The sequence below is a fragment of the Neomonachus schauinslandi genome, chromosome 9 (genome assembly GCF_002201575.2).
Source record: "Neomonachus schauinslandi chromosome 9, ASM220157v2, whole genome shotgun sequence".
In the NCBI taxonomy this organism is placed as follows: Eukaryota; Metazoa; Chordata; class Mammalia; order Carnivora; family Phocidae; genus Neomonachus; species Neomonachus schauinslandi.
This window is the reverse complement of record NC_058411.1, coordinates 34,580,133-34,601,705: the sequence shown is the minus strand read 5'-3', so window position 1 is coordinate 34,601,705 and position 21,573 is coordinate 34,580,133. Positions and strand designations below refer to the sequence as shown.

The 21,573-nt window shown below is 37.2% G+C and overlaps 2 protein-coding genes across 3 annotated transcripts in view; both read left to right on the top strand.

The window, feature by feature from the left end:
- The window catches only part of FUT8 (fucosyltransferase 8), a 327,874-nt gene that overhangs the window by 61,002 nt on the left and 245,299 nt on the right, over window positions 1–21,573 (top strand). The gene's annotated exons all lie outside the window — the stretch shown is intronic.
- On the top strand, window positions 14,280–14,441 carry LOC110571402 (small ubiquitin-related modifier 1-like). The gene has a single exon (XM_044918324.1). It carries the CDS (start codon window positions 14,280–14,282, stop codon window positions 14,439–14,441), a length of 162 nt encoding a protein of 53 aa, XP_044774259.1.

Sequence of the window (21,573 nt, the reverse complement as noted above, 5' to 3'; positions counted from 1 at the left end):
TTTTGTTGGATTCACATATGCTTGAGAAATTAGAGGAATCTCCTTCCCCCACCCCTCAACCAGCTACTTCTGCAGCTTCATAGGGAAAAAAAAAAAAAGGAAGAAGGAAAATCATGATCATGTTAAATACAGTTTTCTTTTTTTCTCTCCTTGAACACCTATTCTGAATTAATAGATTACTGTGCTGGCTGTTTGGTTGAAGGTTTTTTAATTGATTGATTGATTTGTCAGAGAGAGAGAGAGAGAGGAGAGCACAAGCAGGGGGAGCGGCAGGCAGAGGGAGAAGCAGGCTTCCCACTGAGCAAGGAGCCCAATGTGGGACTTGATCACAGGATCCCGGGATCATGACCTGAGCTAAAGGCAGATGCTTAACCAACTGAGCCACCCAGGTATCCTTTTTTTTTTTTTTTTTTTAATAGATTTTATTTTTTAGAGTAATTTTATCTTTAGAGAAAAATGCAACACAAAATACAGAGTTCCCTTATATCCTACAGTCTTTCTATAATTGCTTATTACTACCAGAGTTTTTTTCCCCTTATAGTTCCTTGGGACTTTTTATGTAGATCATACCATCTGTGAACAAAGACAGTTATTTTTTCCTTATCATTTATATCCTTTTTTTTTTTGTGTTACTGCATTAGCTAGGATGTCCAGTATGATATGAATAGGAATGGTGAGAGGGAAAGTCTTAGAGGGAAAGTATCTAGTTTCTCACTATTAAGAATGATATTTGCTGTGGGTTTTTTTTAGATTTTCTTTATCAGCTTGAGGAAGTTCCTTTGTACTCCTATTTTGCTGAGTTTTTATCATAAATGGGTGTTGGATTTTATCAAATTCTTTTTCTGTGTGTATCGATATCACATGATTTTTCTTGTATAGCATGTTGATGTGTGATGGATTACATTAAAAAATTGATTTTCAAACATTGAACTTGATTTATATACTTGGAATAAATCCTGTTTGGTTGTGGTGTATAATTTGACTTGCTGATATTTTTTGAGGATTTTTTGCGTCTCTCTCCATGAGAGATACTTGCTTGTAGTTTTCCTTTCTTGTAATGTTGTCTGGGTTTAGTATTAGGGTAATGCTGGACTCAGAACGAATTAATAAGTGCTTCCTCTTCTTTCTGGAACAGACTGCAGAGAATTGGTATTTCTTGTTTCTTAAATGTTTGATAGAATTCACCCAAGAAACTACCTTGGTATGGAGCTTTCTGCTTTGGAAGATTGGTAATTATTTACTCAATTTTTTTGATCAGTATAGACTTATTTGGGTGATCTGTTTCTTCCTTGTGTGAGCTTTGGTAGATTGTCTTTCAAAGAATTGTTCCATTTCATCTAAGTTGTCAAATGTATGGGCCTAGAATTATTTATAATATTCCTTTATTATCCTTTTAAGGATCACTAGTGATGCGCCCTCTTTCATTTCTGATATTACTAATCTGTTTCTTTTCTCCTTTTTTCCTGACTAGGGGTTTATCCATTTTATTGATCTTTTCAAAAAACCAGCTTTTACTTTGTTGCGTTTTCTCTTTTGTTTACGTATTTTCAATTTCATTGATTTCTGCTCCAATTTTTATTCTTTTCTTGTATTTTATTTGCCTTTTTCTCACTTTCCTCTGGCAGAAGCTTGGGTAATTAATTTTAGCTCCTTTTATTTTAATATATGACTCCAATGCTATAAAAATTTTCTCAGAGAAAATGCAGTAGTACATTTACTGCATTCCACAGATTCTTTTGTTTTATTTTCATTTTTAAAGTATTTCTTGGGACTTTTTCTTTGACTCATGTTATTATTATGTGTTAATTTCCAAATATTTGGGTATTTTCTAATTATCTTTTTGTTACTAATTTTTAGTTTAATTCCATTGTAGTCTGAAAGCATACTTTGTATAATTAAGGTGTGTTTTCTGGGCCAGAATGTAGTTTATCTTGATAAATATTCTCTTTGAGCTTGAGAAGAATGTGTATACTGCAGTTGTTGGATAATATAGTCTATAGATGTCAATTAGATCCAGTTGATTGTCAATTAGATGCTATTCACTTTTACAATATTCTTACTGATTTTCTGTGTACTGGTTCTGTCAATTACTGGTTAGAAGGACGTTGAAATATCCAAATATAATAGTGAATTCATGCGTTTCTCTTTGTAGTTCTACTAGTTTTTACATCATATATTTTGATGCACAGTTGTTAGGTGCATACATATAAGGGAAGTTACATCTTCTTGGAGAATTGACCCTCTGTCATTGTGTAATGCCCACCCCTTATCATAGGCTGGTAGTCTCTGTCTTTTAGTTGATGTGTTTAGACCATTGATGTTTAAAGTAATTATTTGTATACTTGGATTAGTATCTACCGTATTTTTAAACTGCTTTCTATTCCTTGCCCCTGCTGTTTCTTTTTTTGTCTTCTACTCTGTTTCTGCTTTCTCTTGTTTCATTTGAACATTTTATATGATTTTTTTTTATCATATCTTAGTATATCATTATACCTTATTTTATTTATTTATTTTTTTGATGTAGTGTTCCATGATTCATTGTTTGCATATAACACCCAGTGCTCCATGCAGTACATGCCCTCTTTAATACCCATCACCAGGCTAACCCATCCCCCCACCCCCCCTCCCCCCCAGAACCCTCAGTTTGTTTCTCAGAGTCCATAGTCTCTCATGGTTTGTCTCCCCCTCCGATTCCCCCCTTCATTTTTCCCTTCTTGCTATCTTCTTCTTCTTCTTTGTTTTTTTTTTTTTTTTAACATATAATGTATTATTTGTTTCAGAGGTACAGGTCTGTGATTCAACAGTCTTAACACAGTTCACAGTGCTCACCATAGCACATACCGTCCCCAATGTCTGTCACCCAGCCACCCCATCCCTCCCACCCCCCACCACTCCAGCAACCCTCAGTTTGTTTCCTCATGAAGAATTTCTCATATCAGTGAGATCATATGATACATGTCTTTCTCTGATTGACTTATTTCGCTCAGCATAATACCCTCCAGTTCCATCCATGTTGTTGCAAATGGCAAGCTTTCATTCCTTTTGATGGCTGCATAATATCCCACTGTCATTATACTTATTTTAAAATTTTTAGTGGTTGCCCCAGAGTTTGTAATTATACATTTACAACTAATCTTGGTTCACTTTCAAATAATATACCACTTCATGGGTAGTGCAGGTACCTTATTATCATAGAGTATTCCCAGTTCCTTTCTCCCATCCTTTATAACATTGCTGTCATTCATTTCATTTATCTATAAGCTGTGATCACTGAATATATTGTGCTATTGTTATTTTTAACAAGTTGTTATTTGTTAGATCAATTGAGAATAAGAAAAATAAGATTTAATTTTATCTTTATTGCTTCTCTAAAGCTTTTCATTTTTTTAATGTAATCCACCTTTTCTGACCCTTTGTAATTGGTCCAAAATTACAGTGCTTTGTAATTTTCCTTCCCTCTGAAGAACTTTTATTTTTATTATTTATTTATTTTTTTAATAGATTTTATTTGAGAAACAGAGAGAGATTGAGAGAGAGAGAGCATAAGCAGGGGGGAGGGGTAGAGGGAGAGGGAGAAGCAGACTCCCCGCGAGTAGGGAGCCCGAGATGTGGGGCTCGATCCCAAGACCCTGGGATCATGACCTAAGCCAAAGGCAGACACTTAACTGACTGAGCCACCCAGGTATCCCTGAAGAACACCCTTTAAGCATTTCTTGCAAGGAAGGTGAGTAGGCCTTCAGTTCCCTCAGTTTTTGTTTGTCATATAAAGCCTTTATTTCCTTTTCACTTTTGAAAGATAATTTTGATAGGTACAGAATTCTGGTTTGGTGGATTTTCTTTTAATACTTTAAATTTTTCACTCTGCTCACTTTGCTTGCATGGTTTCTGAAGAGGAAGTTTGATGGAATTCTTATTTTTCTCCTGTCTCGGTAAGGTTTTTTCTTCTTTTTTTCCTCTTGATTCTGTCCAGATTTTCTCATCTGTTTTTCTGCAGTTTTATTATGATATGCCTAAGTGCAAATATTATAGTATTTATCCTGTGTGGTGTGTTCTGAGCTTCATGGATCTGGTTTATTGTTTATCACCAAAGACATACTTTTTCTGTTACAGTGTTGTTGATTCGTAGCATTTCCTTTTGATTTTTTTCTTATCCATATCTCTGCTTACACTACCCACCTGTTCTTGCATGCTGTTTACTTTTTCCATTAGTGCCATTAGTATGTTTATCATAGCTCTTTTTAAACTCAGTGATAATTCTACAACCTCTGTTATACCTGAGTCTGGTTTTGAGGTTTGCTTTGTGTCTTCAGATAGTACTTTTTGCCTTTACAATGCTTTGTAATTTTTTGTTGATAGCTAGACATGTTATATTAGGTAAAACAAACTGAAGTAAATAGGCCTTTAGTGTGAGGTTTTATGTTTATTTGACCAGGAGTTAGGCTGTTTACTATATTCCATAGCAGTGGTGTCAGAGGCTAAAATTTGTAGTGTTTTTGTTTTTGTCTGCCCTGTTGTTTTGGGGTTTTGTAGAGAATTCTTTAATAGGGTCTGAGGCTTGCAGTTCTTTTACTTACATATATATATTTATCTATCTTAATTTTTTTTTGAGAGAGAGAGAGAGCATGAGCAGCGGGAGGGGCAGAGGGAGAAACAGATTCCCTACTGAGCAGGGAGCCTGATGTGGGGCTCTGTCCCAGGACCCTGAGACCATGACCTGAGCCAAAGGCAGCTGCTTAACCAGCTGGGCCACCCAGGTACCCCTAAAATCAAGAGTTGGATGCCTAACTGACTGAGCCACCCAGGTGCCCCACAGTTCTTTTAGTTAGAATGATGTGATGTGGTGGCAAGGGATGGCATTAGGTCCCAGTGTTTTACTGGGCCTGATTTGGTTATCTTTGACCCCATGTTGAAGGATAGAGGGGTTGGAGTTGGATATTTCCTTTCCCCCAGGTTGGTTAGATTCTGTAAAACCCTGGTTGGTTAGGCTCTATAAAATTCTAGTTTGTTAGACTTCATTAAATAGTTTTATTTTCAGGCAGGCCTTTTAAAGAGTAACAGAGCGTTCTGGGCATTTTTTTTTTTTTAAGATTTTATTTATTTTTATTTGAGAGGGAAAGACCGAGAGAGAGAGCACATGAGAGGGGGGAGGGTCGGGAGAGTCAGAGGGAGAAGCAGACTCCCTGCCGAGCAGGGAGCCTGATGCGGGACTCGATCCAGGGACTCCAGGATCATGACCCGAGCCGAAGGCAGTCGCCCAACCAACTGAGCCACCCAGGCGCCCCTGGGCATATTTTTAAGATGGTTACTTTTCCCCTCCCCCTTTTGGAAACAAGAAATTTTTCTCAGATCCTCCCAGTGAGAACCTGATAGGGGTTCTTGGAGGTAAAAAGTCAGGAATGCATGGGGACCTTTCAAAGACTGGGTTCCCTCTCCATTTTTTCACTTCAAGCTAGTCGACACAGAGCCTCCAGCAAATTGTCAATTAAAGTATTCCTATTGATCCTGGCTCCAACTGAGGGCTTATTATGTTCCTAGGCTTCTGCAGCTCCCACACTGTGATTTTCTGTATCTGCCTGTCTGTGTCTCTAGTTTTCAGGGTAGCAGATTGCCCTCGGAGTTCAATTCTCTGATTGATCTAAGAAGAATTGTTGATTTTCTTTTTTTTTTACCCCTTGGTTGGTCAGTTGGTCTTTCTTTCTTTCTCTTTCTTTTCTTTTCTTTTCTTTCATCTTTCTTTTCAGTAATGAGAACAGGAGTGATGAATTACAAGCTCTTTACATGTTGGACCTGATTGAAGATTATTTTTTATTCTTTTTGGCAATTTTGTATTGGTAAAACTTGGTATGATATCTTCTGTCTGATTTGACAGTATTTTGGAATTTTATTTCCTTCTGGCATTAGGTCTGTATTGTATTGTTTGAGGTAATGTATTCTAATTTGCAAGAATGAGTATAGAACTTTTTCAGAGGGAAATTGATCTTAGGACTGATTCTTGTTATTGGTGAAATGACTCATTCTTAGCCCAGTTACTGTTCTTCTGTTTGCAAGAGTAGTTTTGGGACAATGGCAACCTTTCCTTTGTTTCCTATGTTAATAGTCAGAGCTTCATTTTTATACTCTTGAACTAAAAAAAAATAAATTTTATTTTTACAGCCTTTTTGGGTGTAGGGTCATGTCAGGTTTCACTAATTTGCACTTATGGTAATTATACTGATGATTCTGGGAATGGTTATTAAAACCTTGTGCTGGGGTGCCTGGGTGGCTCAGTTGGTTAAGCATCTGCTTTCGGCTCAGGTCATGATACCAGGGTCCTGGGATCGAGTCCTGCATCGGCCTCCCTGCTCAGTGAGGAGCCTGCTTCTCCTCTCTCTCTCTGCTGTTCCCCCTACTTGTGCTTTCTCTCGCTCTCTCTCTCCTGCTCTCTGTCAAATAAATAAATAAAATCTTAAAACAAATTTATAAAAACAAAACAGAAAACCTTGTGCTGATGCTTTGGATATATGGAATTAATTGGATGGCTAATTCAGACTGGGTGTTATAATTTAATTAGTACATTGTTCACTAATTATTTTTATGAGCAGAGAATAGAGTAATAATGTTAATCCTTATATTTTCTGTGATGTGGTTAAAAAAAAAACCTTAATGTACATCATTAATTTAATGCTTAGATATCTTGAATTTAGTGCTTCAGTATCTTGGTGGAAGTATGAAAAGAGAAATTGGTCTATATTATATGTAAAATGTAGTTTATTTTCTTTTGGAAAAAAGTTACATTAAAAAAATCACTATGTTACAGGTATTTCAGGCAACTGTTTTATTAAAATAAGAGAATCATCCTTTATCCCGTAGTTTAACATGACAGTAGTTACCATGTGTGAGTATATGGGTCTTTTAGTTCTTTTTCTTTTCTTTTCTTTTTTTTTAGAAAAATATTTATTTGGCAGAGAGAGATAGTGAGGGCAGGAACACAAGCAGGGGGAGTGGGAGAGGGAGAAGCAGGCTTCCTGCCGAGCAGGGAGCCTGATGTGGGGTTCGATCCTAGGACTCTGGGATCATGACCTGAGCCGAAGGTAGATGCTTAACGACTGAGCCACCCAGGTGCCCCAGTTCTTTTTCATATATAGATTTTTTTTTTACATAGTTGTGATTATAATTTCTTTTTAAATTTGTGCTTTTTGTAGTGTGTTTTCTCATTCTGTATCACTGTGTTATTAATAGTAATGTTTTTTCATTGAGTGAGGCACTGTTAGGTTGGTCAGACTGACAGTTTATTCTCTTATCACTGTGATGAACCATGTGTGCATTTAGCTTTTCCATTTCTTTTGATTTAGCTTTTTAAAAAATTTTTTAAAATTTTATTATTTTTTTAAATTAGATAGGTTCTGTGCCCTGTGTGGACTTGAACTCATGACCCTGAGATCAAAAGTTGAATGCTCTACTGACTGAGTCAGCCAGGTGCCCCCTGATTTAGCTTTTCTATGTTTGTGCCATTTCCTTGCCTGGATTTTCACAAGTTTTAGTCTCTCTTTCTTTTTTTTTTTTTTTTTTTAAAGATTTTATTTATTTATTTGACAGAGAGAGACATAGCGAGAGCAGGAACACAAGCCGGGGGAGTGGGAGAGGGAGAAGCAGGCTTCCCGCCGAGCAGGGAGCCCGATGCGGGACTCGATCCCAGGACCCTGGGATCATGACCTGAGCCGAAGGCAGACGCTTAACGACTGAGCCACCCAGGCGCCCCTAGTCTCTCTTTCTTTTAAGGGATATTTTATGTTTTCTTCCCCAAGGCTGATTAACCTTTATTGGATCTTGAAAATATAATTTTTTTCTTAATATGATCAGAAAACAATGCTTTAGAACTTATATTGCCGCAGTGATTCACATTGTTCTTTTCTAAAAATTGAAATTTGTAACTAGGTGATAAAAATGATCTCCTAGATGTGTCAAGCTTGGTATTCTAGACTCTCATACTTAGGTTATAAATTATCTATAAAATAATTTAATATTTTATGTTGTACTTACAAATTGAATTTTTCCTTACTGATTTTATATTTGTGGGTTTAATTTGATGTCTTTGTTAGGATTCCTTATTAGATTTCTCAGCATTCTTCTGAGTTTTCCTCTACCCTATCACTTGTGTTTAGGCCTGAATTGAGTCTAGCCTTTTGAGTGGAAAGTCAGTAGTAATAGAAACTTCTAGAAACATTTAGTGAGTCTGATGATCCTGAACCCACTTCCTCACCCATAAAAGCTAGCAAAGGATTGTTTAGGACCTTCTATACTGCATATTCTCTTCTGGCTTTCTAAGTTGACATTTTATAAAGTATTTAGCTTTTTTTACTCTTGTCATCTTCAAGATATTTTACCATGATTTAAAAAAAAAATCATGTTTCTACTGAGACATAGGTGAACCCAAGGGAAGGAAAAGATCATGCAAAATTGTTGGGTTCATTTCATTTAAAAGCAGTAAAATTCCATAATTGGAATTTGTTCTTATTCTTTGCAATTTTTTCAGGAAAGATAGGATTTAAAAATATATATATCACTTAGGAATATCTGTATTGGTGTGGGATTTAAAGTGATGTATACAAGGATGCTCATCGTATTTCTTTCTGTCCTTACTCCTTTCTTTTTCCTAGTCTTGCCCTTTCTCCAACAAATTTAATGAACAACTACTATGATTTTGGGCACAAAATGATTAAGACCCTGCCTTCAGAAAGCTGATAATTTAATAGGTGAGCTGGAAATGTAAGTCAATAGTTGTAGTGTAGGAAGTCCCCTAATTTCCTATATAATAATATGTTCCCCAAAATGTGTTTGAAAATAAATATTCACATGGCAGAGGGGTGGGAGGTGTTTGGGTATTTCTATGGGGAGTTATTCCATGAAGCCAAAATGTGTCATTATAAAACATCTAGTTCTAGGTGCACCTGGGTGGCTCAGTTGGTTAAGTATCCAACTCTTGATCTCAGCTCAGGTCTTGATCTCAGGGTCTTGAGTTTAAGCTCAGTTGTGAAGCCTACATAAAACAAAAACAAAAACATCTAATTCTAGTTCCTGGGCATGTTGTCTCCCTTGGGACCAGGAATCCTATTTGGTGCACAACATCAAATGTATCTGAGTGGGATTGCTAGCTGTGCTTGAGCTGAGCAAACGGATCTTGGACCCAACCTTCTTGTAGAGAGGGGTGCAGCCTCTGGGATTTGAGCTCTGTTACTGGGATGGTAGGTATATGAAGCTGAGGGGAAGAGGGTCCTTCTCACCCTGCTGTGACAATATGAGCTGGGTACATAAAGGATGTCTCCCACTTATATATTTGATTACCTGGGATATCTTTTTGCAACCCAGCAATACCTATCGCTCTGCACTGTCTGAAGGGAGAAATCAAGGACTGTTGGAGATAGGCCTGGGGAAGAGTTAGGCCGGACAAGAGGACACCTATCCTGCAGGATTTTAAAATGATAGCTTCAGTCACCCCTTCATCCTTACCCATCCCAACTTTTGTGTATATGTGGCCAAGGCTTTGTCTGTAGAAGGACTGGGAAATGAGGTAGGAAGAGTTAATTTTTTTTTCCATCATAAGCCAGGACAATAACAAATGTTTACTTCAATTTCAGGGAGGCCTGGCTTCACACTTCTTCCACTCCTTAGCATTGTGAGCTATCAGAGCTTCATGCATTACCTCATAATCATTAATAAGATGATGTCTAAGAGACTGAATTTGGTGTCCTAAAGGTAGTTTAAGGGTATCAGTCTGTAGTGTGTGAAATGTGTTGAGTTGTGTGAAATTTAGGCCTGGTCTGCTTCGTGTGGTAAGTATAGTTGGTGTATCTGTAAAACTCAGTAGTAGCACATAGGGAGGAATAATAAATTGTGCCTAGAAGGTAATGAAAGGGCTTACACAGGAGGGAATACTCAAACTCTTTAGTAAATGGGTGGCTTTAAAAGAAGATCTAATACTGAAAATTTTTGCCTGGTAACACTGGTATCTTAAGACCTTACTCAAATCAGATGGGGCTGTGGTCCAGAATACATTATTTGGGACTGAGCTCTCTTGAATATCTTTATACCTTAATTCTTTCTACACAAAATTCAGTAACTTCTAAGCTGCCTTTAGTAAATTTTCACTGTGAATTATACATTAGATGATTAAATGTTTTTTTAAGTAGAACAGTTGTTCTATTTGAACTTTTATTATGATTCAGGTACTGTGTTGAATGCCTGAGACAGCTACAACATACAACATGAATTAAATCTTAAGAGGCAAAAGTCCAGAGCAAAGACAGAAATCTCTAAAATTGTGACAAATAGGGAATTGTGCTCTTACAAAATGTGCTTTACGAGAGTAGGGAGGGAGTGATGATATTCTCAGAGTGGAGAATTAGAGAGTTTGAGAATGGTGCTTGATAGAGATGACAGTTGAGTTGATAGCAGAGATACTTTGAAAGCTAAACTTCCAGTACCTGGTCTCTAAGTTTTCTTTAAATCTAGACTTAATTGGTTAAGTTACAGTCTCCCATAGCATTTAGTTACATATGTGTACAAGGAGAATTACTGCTTTTAATAAGGACTGTCAGATTTTGCATGGTTCAGGATCAATAAAGCAAAATTATATTTTCCTTGGTATATTATATTTACTAGTAATATAACTAATAAATACTACTATACTACCACTACTGTTCCTGTAACTACTTCTATCAGTACTATGATTACTGTTATTAGTACAGTGTTCTAATGCTCTTACCCCTTCTCCTCCTCTTTCCACTCCTACTACTACACTACTACTACTGGGTAATGCTTGTTTTTACTAGGAACCACTTTTAAGTTCTTTTTTTTTTTTAATTATTTTTTATTTTAAGTAATCTCTACATCCGATGTGGGGCTTGAACTCACAACCCTGAGATTAAGAGTCACATGCTTTACTGACTGAACTAGCCAGGCACACCTACTTTAAGTTCTTTATAGGTTTTCTTTTTTTTTTTAAGTTCTTTACAGTTTTAAGATGGGAGATTATATCAATTTTTAGAAGGGTTTTCAAGAGTATTAATTTAAAAAAAGTGACTATTTCACAGAAACTTAGTAAAATTATCCCCATTTTCAAAAAAGTATTCTGATAATTCAAGTTCTAGTTATGAGGGGTTATCCTGTGTTTTTCTTTGTTTCTTGATAAATATTATTATATGTATGATAATATGATTGAATTTTTATGATTAGATTTATTCCAAATAAAAATTAATCCTAAATATAAAGCTTTTTTCTACATAAGTATATGTTTTTTTGTTACTCTTGATATTTTTTTCTGGACATTCAGGTCAATCAGGGTGTTTAGAATTTCTCTAAAGAGCATAAGCTATGGAGTAAGGCAGATGTGGTCTGATTCTTAACTTGGATACTAGCTGTGCTTGAGTAGTTAATTTTATTTTTTTAATTTTTTAATTTTTTAATTTTTTAATTTATTTGACAGAGAGAGAGATAGCGAGAGCAGAAACACAAGCAGGGGGAGTGGGAGAGGGAAAAGCAGGCTTCCCGCCGAGCAGGGAGCCCGATGTGGGACTCGATCCCGGGACTCCGGGATCATGACCTGAGCCGAAGGCAGACGCTTAACGACTGAGCCACCCAGGCGCCCGAGTAGTTAATTTTAGATACTAAATTTCTACATCTGTAAAATGTAAATAAATAATAAATGCGAAGTCTTCAGCACAGTGCCTGGCATAAAGTAATGGCTCAGTAAATGTTAACTACTACTGTTAACTGAGTTAGGAGTTAGGTCTCTGGCCTTAAATGTGGACCTTGGAGACTGGGAATACCTTGGGGCCACCTTGAGAGCCCCTAAGTGGAGAAGACTGCCTATAAGATGACCTATTCTGGACATGCCTTTCTGACCTGAAACTAATCAAATGCTTACGGGCTTTGCTGAAAAATTTTTAAAGAACTCTAATATTGCAAAAACTAAGAAGAAACTCTTAGTATACATCTAAATTTTGGCATAGGATGAGGCCACAGGTTGGCTAGGTTTCACTATGATGTAAGCGTAATCATGGAGCAAGAGTTGATGAGAGAACCTTTTTCACAGCCTCTGGTCTGGGTAAGTTTGGCTTACTGGGGATAAGGTAGAGGAATCTGAACTATAGAGTCAATAGTGCCAAACAGGAGGGAGAGGTGTCCTTTTTTTTTTTTTAAGAAGTTCTAGATTTTTTAAAAAAAGCACCTTGTTTTAGATGTTATCAGGCATCAGAGGTAACTGATGAAGGTAGCAGAAAAGTCAGAGACACGTGTAGCTAAATCTAGGTTGTAGCTCCTATAATCTTTTTAGTTAGAGAACCAGGTCTGTAAATTGTTGAGAACCCTCTAAGGGGACTCCATGATGGGTAAATACTTGAGAGCTCTGATTTTACCTTGTCTTTCTTTTTGGACGGTGGAGGTTAGAAGTGCATTCATAGTCATAGAAACCTTTGTATATATGGTTACCGTTCTGAAAAGAGACATTCTGTCTTCCACTCCAGATAGTTATCTTAGATACTTAGATTTTTAGAACAATAATATCACTATGGTTTAGGTTCTGAGTTAGTGGCTTGAGGAAATTTGATACAGGCCATTACAGAATAGAAGATAAATCTCATTTTAAAAATATTATTTACTGTGCCACCAGTTAGTAGTGACTTGTAATATGGAAACATTCTTAAAAATCCTAGGAGAGTTGTACTTTCATGATAGTTTAATTTATTATGTGTACTTTGCATTTTGGGGGTTTAAAAAAAGTGCTACATGGGGAAGGGGATGGCTTAAAAACAAATTGGGTTCTTTTACGCACCAGTAAGTTGACAGTTTGACTAATTGTAAATGAAAGTGGAGTTATTACTATTTATTTATTTTTTAAATTAAGTAGGCTACACACCCAACGTGGGGCTTGAACTCCACAACCTGGAGATCAAGAGTCACATGCTCTACCAAATGAGCCAGCCATATGCCCCAAAAGTAGAATTTTTAATTGATTTAATTCTAGATTCTAAAGGATGCTTTACAAAACACCTAGTCTGTCAATCAGTAGGTTGGTATTTTTCATACATATTGTTAAGTTAAAAACTGGAATTTGTAGAGTGATAGTATTATACATGACACTTTATCAAAGAGATTAGTTGACAGCCTCATACAAACTCTTCCTGATCACTCAGTCTAAAATAAATATCTATTTTTTATCATTTCGTCTTATGTGTGACACTATGGTGTGTGTGTGTGTGTGCATGTGTTTGTATTTGTTTATTGACTATTTTCTTACCAGAATGAGATACCATGAGTTCTTTTTCTTTTTTCAATCAAAACATTTATTAAATGGTTAACTGCACGTGGCCTGAGCTGTGACTAGGCTTTGTTAAAGACTTGAGTGCCTGGCTAAAACCAGGAAAACTGCTGCCTCCTTTTCATGTTCATAGAGCAGCTACTGCTCATACTTGGGCCAGTCCTGTGGCCTGCAAAGGAGGGGATACATATACCAGAGCAGGATTCTGCTAAATGGAATGGGGCCCAGGGGTAAGGACACTAAGCCAACCCGTCCAGCCAACCCTTCAGGAGATATCCTGAACAACTAAAATAGCACATGACACAAAGTAGGTGGTCAATGGATATTTGATGAATGGAGGATTTTCTCTTTTCTTTCTTCCTTTCTCTCTCTCTTTTTTTTTTTGAGGGGAGGAGTGTCAAGGTTCAGATTTGAATGACATATAAGTAACTTTAAGTTACTCATTTTCATAAAGATGATGCTGGGAAAGTATATTTGCATAATAAAGGGATACATTTCAACATTTAAAAAATGAAGAATTAAGAACTCATTAGTTTTAAGGCTTGCTAGTGTTCATCATTGTAATCTGTTAAAGGAAAATATCAATTGTGATAATTACATTGAAAATACAAGAGAAATTTTGATTGGTAAAGTGATAATGTTTGTAATAAAAATTATAAATATAGTTAAAATTTTAGGAAAGCTTGAATACCATGAGATCTCCAAAAGTTAAAAAGTCAAAGCAGAGTGACGCAATCCCTGGCAGAAGTCCCTCCATCTGCGGTGTTGTGCTGTGGGAAAGAGAGATGGATTTGTAAATCCCAGAGTGTGAGGTTCTGCCTACCCAAAGCCACTACTGTGCAGAGACCCTGGGTGAAGCCACCTTCATCGTGTCTGACCAGGAGGCAAAACTGTCAACTGAGGACTTGGGGGTAAGAAGGCAGGAGAATATATTAAACTCAAAGTCATTGGACAGGATAGCATTGAGATTTGCTTCAAAGTGAAAATGACAACATATCTTAAGAAACTCAAAGAATTGTGCTGTCAAAGACAGGGAGTTCCAATGAATTCACTCAGGTTTCTTTCTGAAGGTCAGAGAATTGCTGATAATCACATTGCAAAAGAACTGGGAATGGAAGAAGATGTGATTGAAGTTTATCAGGAATAAACAGGGTCATTCAATGATTTAGATACTCTTTTTATTTTCTTTACTCTTAATCCTTTTTTATTTTTAAAAATAGTTCTTCTGTAATGTGGTGTTCAAAATGGAATTGAAAACCTGCACTCCATCTCTTTAAAACATCTGGTAATTTGAATTCTAGTGCCTGTTACTCATTATCACTTGTTTTCATTATGCTGAGTTTTAGTGATCAAACTTCAGCCCCCTTCATATTGCCCTCTCCCTTTAAAAAATTACATGTGTGCACAGAGAGGCCACCTTTTTCAGCATTGCTTTCACAGGCAATGTGAGTATTCATAATGACTTTCTAGTTGGCCCTAAAGTTCTAGCATATTATTGCTTCAGTCCTGGACTATGATTTCAGTGGGAAATGGAAGTTTTTCAGAGAACTGAACTTGGAAAAATGACCTTTCCTTAACCTGAAGCTACTTTTAAAATTTGCGGGTCTGGACCAGAAGAAGAGAAGTATCAGGCTGGAGTCAAGATGACAGAGATGGTGAGAGTAATGACTAACTCCAAAGATGGCTTCACTGAGGAGAAATTATATTAAGATAAAAGAAGTCTTGTCAGAAGATCCAGAGAAGTTCTAATTTTATTAGCAGTTAAAGTTATTCATGCAGTTGTGTATATAACAGAACACTGCTCTTTTTAATTTTATTTGTACTTTTTGGCCTGGGATATGGGTTTTAAATGGACATTGTACCAGCTTCATTAAAATAAACAAAGTGTTTGTAAAAACCATTAGAAAAAAAAAGTCAAAGCAGAATCTCTGAAGTAGACGTTTATTCTAGAATCTGAAAGAGAAAAAGAATAAAATTAGGTTATAAGTAGGCTAGGTGTTGACAAAGCAGGCCAATCTGAGGCTAAATGTTGTCAGCCAAGAACAGATGTTAGATGGAGGAACCCAGAAGTACTACCTTCAACCTACTGTTGAATTAGACTACATTGGACCTATCATAGACTCTCTCCTTAAGAACAGTGACTAAGTTCACGTTGTTCAGGGCTATCCCCAGTGCTCAGTATAGTTCCTGGCAATTTGTATGCTCTGCATAAAATTTTTTCTTGGAAAAAAAGTGAATTAATCTGTAGGTAGTAAATTCTGGAGAGCTGACTTCAGACATTTTTAGGGGTGTTGTTGCCATGGGTTTTCAGCCATAGCTGCTCCTGTATCATTTTTCTTCGAGTTTCTCTTAACCTTTTGGGGTGAAGGATCAGAATTTGTGCCTTTGGCCCTTGTTAATAATATGCTTTGAATTATTTTCTGCATTATTCTTATCTATAGCTGCACCCTTTTTTTCGTAAAAGACAGGGCAAGCTTCTCTTAAGTTCTGGTAGCTGAAATTTGAGTCTATGTCCAGTGTACTAATAGAAAGTCTTGTATTTATTTTCTTTTTTTCTTTTTTTATAAGGTATTTTTTTCTTTTTTTTTTTTTAAAGATTTTATTTATTTATTTGAGACAGAGAGAATGAGAGAGAGAGAGAGAGAGAGCACATGAGAGGGGGGAGGGTCAGAGGGAGAAGCAGGCTCCCCGCCGAGCAGGGAGCCCGATGCGGGACTCGATCCAGGGACTCCAGGATCATGACCTGAGCCGAAGGCAGTCGCTTAACCAATAATGATTGATTTAAGGGATTAGGAATGAGTCATCAATGCTTTTCTCTTGCAGTTAGTGATTTCAAACCTTTTTTGTGCTGGTAGCGATGAAAAATTACTTAGTCCTTGCTGGACATGAAGAAATTCAGAGTTGTTTTTGCTTGTATCTTCATGGAATGAAAGAGGTGGATTAAATTACCCTTTTACTAATGTAAATATGAAAAGAACTTAGTCTAGATTTTCTTCTAGGCTTTTATTTCACTTAGACTTTTTTTTTCCCCCAAAGATACACTCCTCTCATTTTAATGCATGTTAAAATTGGATGAGTAAGCTTAAATATGTTAGTGTGCCTCCCCTTCAGTCTCACTAGCCCTATTTTAAGTGCTCTGTAGCCACATATGGCTGGTGGTTATTATATTGGGCAGTGTAGGTATAGAACATTTCCTTCTTGCAGATATACCTGATATAGACATTTTCTCTTATAGAGTCTAATGATCCAGGTAATTATAATTTTTAAGGTAAGAGTCTCAGTATTTTTGGTAAGACATTTGTATTATGAAATTTATTTTGATTATTCTGTTATATCATGGATACGCCACTAATTTTTATCATGGATACGCCACTAATTTTTATTACTCTGTTTTAAAATGTCATTTTTATCTAATTTTGAGACTAGCTTCCATTTTGTAATATAATATAATGGGAAATTTTGATATAGTAACTAGAAATTGCCCTTACAGGTAACACAGAACATTAATCTTGTTAAGTGAGGTAATGAATATAACTGCGTGAAAATTCCTTTTAAGGCTTTTACTGTCAGTATTTTAGGAATGTAGAGCTTCCAAAACAGGCCTTTGACTCCTAATGTGTTTTGGTTAAACATGATAATGATTTTGTCAGTATAGTGCTGGCCTTACAAAAGTTGCTGATTAGATGTTAGTTCTTTTAGTACATAGATTTCATTTTCTAGAGCATGGTTCCCCAAACCAGATGATCATAAGAATTCCCTGAGGAGGGGCACCTGGGTGGCTCATTCGGTTAAGCGCGTAAGCATCTGCCTTCGGCTCAGGTCATGATCCCAGGGTTCTGGTATGGAGCCCCACATCCGGCTCCCTGCTCAGCGGGAAGCCTGCTTCTCCCTCTACCTCTGCCTGCTTCCCTTGCTTGTGCTTTCTCTCTCTGTCAAATAAATAAATAGAATCTTAAAAAAAAAAAATTCCCTGAGCAGCTTTTTAAAGATACAGATATCCAAAACAGATGTATTATATAGCATATGTATTAATAAAATCCTTTGTGTACATTCCTTAGTATTATAAACTCCTTGAGATAGAATTGTTGGCTCAAAAGATTGAACTATTTTTTGGATTTTTGATTCACAGGAACAAATTTCCTTCAGAAAGTTTGCACCAATTTATAAACTTTTCCTCACATTTTCTCTGCACTGGGTATTATTGAACTTTTAATATTTCTCAGTTGATTAAAAAGATCTCTTATTTTAGCTTGTATTTCTTTAATTATGAGTGAGAGTCAGCATTTTTCAAAAAATTTTTTTTAAATTTTATTTTATTATGTTAATCACCATACATTACATCATTAGTTTTTGATATAGGGTTCCATGATTCATTGTTTGCGTATAACACCCAGTGCTCCATTCAATACATGCCCTCTTTAATACTCATCACCAGGCTAACCCATCCCCCGAACCCCCTCCCCTCTAGAACCCTCAGTTTGTTTCTCAGAGTCCATAGTCTCTCATGGTTCATCTCCCCTTCCGATTTCCCCCCCTTCATTATTCCCTTCCTACTATCTTTTCTTTTTTTAATTTTTAATTTATTTATTTTTTAATTTTTAATTTTTTAAAAGATTTTATTTATTTATTTGACAGAGAGAGACACAGTGAGAGAGGGAACACAAGCAGGGGGTGTGGGAGAGGGAGAAGCAGGCTTCCCGCGGAGCAGGGAGCCCGATGCGGGGCTCGATCCCAGGATTCTGGGATCATGACCTGAGCCGAAGGCAGATTGCTTAACCGACTGAGCCACCCAGGCGCCCCCCTCTCCTTTTTTAACATATAGTGTATTATTTGTTTCAGAGGTACAGGTCTGTGATTCATCGGTCTTACACAATTCTTTTGATAATGCATTTTTTTCTCCTCCCTCTTTCTTTCTTTTCTTTCTTTTCTTTCTCTCTCTCTCTCTCTTTCTTTCTTTCAAATTGCCTGTTTTTGATATCTCTTCTTTCACATACCTAGGGTTCTTCATTCTGATTAGCAATAAGTTGAACGATAGGGCTAGAAGGCAGTGACTAAAAACAAGAATTGGTGTTCAGAAGGGTGGGGTGATTTTGGTTATTGAGCCTGGTACAGATATGGGCAAAATGTTAAATCTGTCACAGATCTGCAAGATTCTTTGTACATAGTTTCCATCTATTCTCTCATAAATGGTATCTTTTAGGAATGGTCCTTTTCAGTTTGACAGTGGAGGAATTGGATTTAAAATTTTCTTATGAAGAAAGGAAGTATTTCGCTACTATCATTTGGAAACTGATCATTATATTTGGTTCTGGTTGTTATTGGAATCAGTTTGAAATAATGCCATTAATAATGCCATCTAACACAACTATTTATTTTTGATTTCTTGCCTATGTATAAATATGATAGAACAGAAATCCCTTAATTATGGGGACCTTTTTTCTTTGTGTCTCTAGTGCTTCATAGTATCTGGCCCTGTAAAAGAAAACTCATTTTCTGTACTCACAACACTTCTGACACCAGATGTGTGGGTTTTCCATACCAAGCAATTCTTTAATTCTCGGAGGATACCAACTGAATAGTTAGCATAGACCCCAGAGGTTAAGGCCCAGTCCCACAAGACTACCCTCCACTTCACATGTCAATTGGGAGTAGTGGGTACCCAGGTTACCCACACTTCTGTCTGACTTGGCTACAAATTGGAGGGATCCCATGACTTCCTCCTCAGGTTTGATAATAAGCTATTATGGCTCACAGAACTCAGAGACACTTAACGTTTATCATCTTATTACAAAGGATATAATTAAAGATAATGATGAACAGCAAGATGAAGAGGTACATAGGATGAGGTCCAGAAGGATCCTGAGCACACAGAGTGGAGTGTGCCACTCTCCTGGCACATGGATGTGCTTATCAACTTGGATGGCCTCTAGGACCCATAGTTTAGGGATTTTTAACGGAGGCTTTATCACATAAGCATGATTGGTTATTAAGTCAATGTCCAACCCCTCTCTTATCCCTGCAGGATAGGGCATGGGGCTGAAAGTTCCAATCTTATGATCTGGGTTTGGTCTTTCTGGTGACCAGCCCCTGTGTTGAAGCTATCCGGGAACCCACCAAGAGGAGCCTCATTAGAATGAAAGATGTTACTATCAAGAAAATCCAAGGGATTTAGGAACTCTGCATGAGGATGTGTGCCCATTTGGGCCACAGACAACTGTGTTCAGTCTGAATGGGGGCTCACAGAGGGAGTGGGGGTGCTGCCACCAGCAAGAGTCCTTGAGAGTGTCTAGGGGCTCAGTTTTCCATGTGCAGAGGGAGTTGACAGCTTGTTACCAGGCTGAGGCTTCAAGGTTGCACAGGAGGATTGTGTTCTGTCTAAGTGACTGGGACAGCACTCCACTAGAAGTCCTCACCCACATGTCCAACACCACTTCGTACCAAGTCCCTACTGTAAACTGATGGAGAGCCTCTTTCTACTTCAGTGTCCCTTGAGTGCCCTCTACTGAAAAAGCTTAGCATAGTGCTCATGTTAAATTAGAATAGTTAAAGGAATTTTGTTGTTTATCACAAAACATATATTGAAAGATTCCTTCAGAGCTGGAGTCTCTGCATATGTGTCCATAACTGACACACATGGATAATACCTAAGTTTGTTAATCCAGTCACCTGTTGATGGACAGTTTTGGTTCTTTCTAGTTATTGGTTCCTATAAGTAAAGCTGCCATGAACATTAATATACAAGTTTTTGCATGGATATATATTTTGATTTCTCTTAGGTAAATACCTAAATGTGGAATAACTGGATCGTACATTAGTGTGTGTAAATTTTTAGGAAATTGCCAGATAGTTTTCCAAAGTGGCTATACCATTTTTTGTTCTTGCTGGCACTTCCCCTATATCTTACCAATATTTGGTATGGGTTATTCCTTTTAATTTTAGCCATCCTAATAGGTGTATGGTATTATCTCCTTGTGTTTTAATTTCCATTTCTCTAATGACTAATGATATTGAGTATCATTTCTTGTATTTATTTACCATTTGTATATTTTCCTTGGTAAAATGCTCAAATCTTTTACTTTTTTTTAATTGGGTTGTTTTCTGATTATTGAGTTTTGGATGCCTTTTTTTTTTTTTTTTGAGTTTTGAATCCTTCTTCTATATTTTTGATTCCATACTTTGCCGAGTTTTTTTCCTGGATTGTGGCTTCTCTTTTCATTCTTTTAAGAGTATCTTTTGAGGAGTAATAATTTTTAATTTTGATGAAAGTTCAGGCTATCAATTTATTCTTATATCCATCATGTTTTTGTATCTAAAATATTTTTGCTTAATGCAAGGTGATAAAGGCTTTCTCCTAGGATAGCTTCTGGAAGTTTTATGGTTTTAGTTTTGTTTTGTTTTTTTGTTTTGGAAAGTTTTTTTTAAGATTTATTTATTTATTTTAGAGAGAGCACGAGCACGGGGAGGGGCAGAGAGAGACAAGCAGACTCCCTGCTGAGCAGGGAGCCTGACAAGGGGCTCAATCCCCTGGATCCTGAGATCATGACCTGAGCCAAAATCAAGAGTCAGATGCTCAACCCACTGAGTCACCAAGGTGCCCCATAGTTTTAGGTTTTATGATTAGTACCATGTTGCATTTTGGTTTTTTTGTTTGTTTTGTTTTTTAATTTATTTGTCAGAGAGAGAGAGCACAGCAGGGGGAGTGGGAGAGGGAGAAGCAGGCTTCCCGCTGAGCAGGGAGCCTGACTCAGGGCTCGATCCCAGGACCCTGAGATCATGACCTGAGCCGAAGGCAGACACTTAACCAACTGAGCCACCCAGGCGCCCCTGAAGTATCACCTTTTATTTAGATTTTCAGTTTCTTTTTTTTTTTAAGATTTTATTTATTTGTTTATTTGAGAGAGAGAGAGAGTGCTTTCACGCGTGGGAGGACAGGCAGAGGGGGAGCAAGAGGGAAAGAATCTTTGTTTTTTGTTTTGTTGAAGATTTTATTTATTTATTAGAGAGAGAGTGCACATAAGCATGGGGAGTGGCAGGCAGAGTGAGAAGCAGGCTCCCCACCCGGCAAGGAGCCCATTGGGGGACTCTATCCCAGGACCCTGGGATCATGACCTGAGCCGAAGGCAGACGCTTAACTGACTGAGCCACCCAGGCATCCTGAGGGAAACTATCTTAAGCAGACTCCACGCTGAGAGTGGAGCCTGTTGTGGGCTTGATCTCATGACCCTGAGATTATGACCTGAGCTGAAACCAAGAGTTGGACATTCAACCAACTGAGCCAC

What these genes read in the sequence shown, in the direction of transcription:
- LOC110571402 (XM_044918324.1), top strand. Translation starts at nt 14,280, where the DNA reads ATGACAACATATCTTAAGAAACTCAAAGAATTGTGCTGTCAAAGACAG.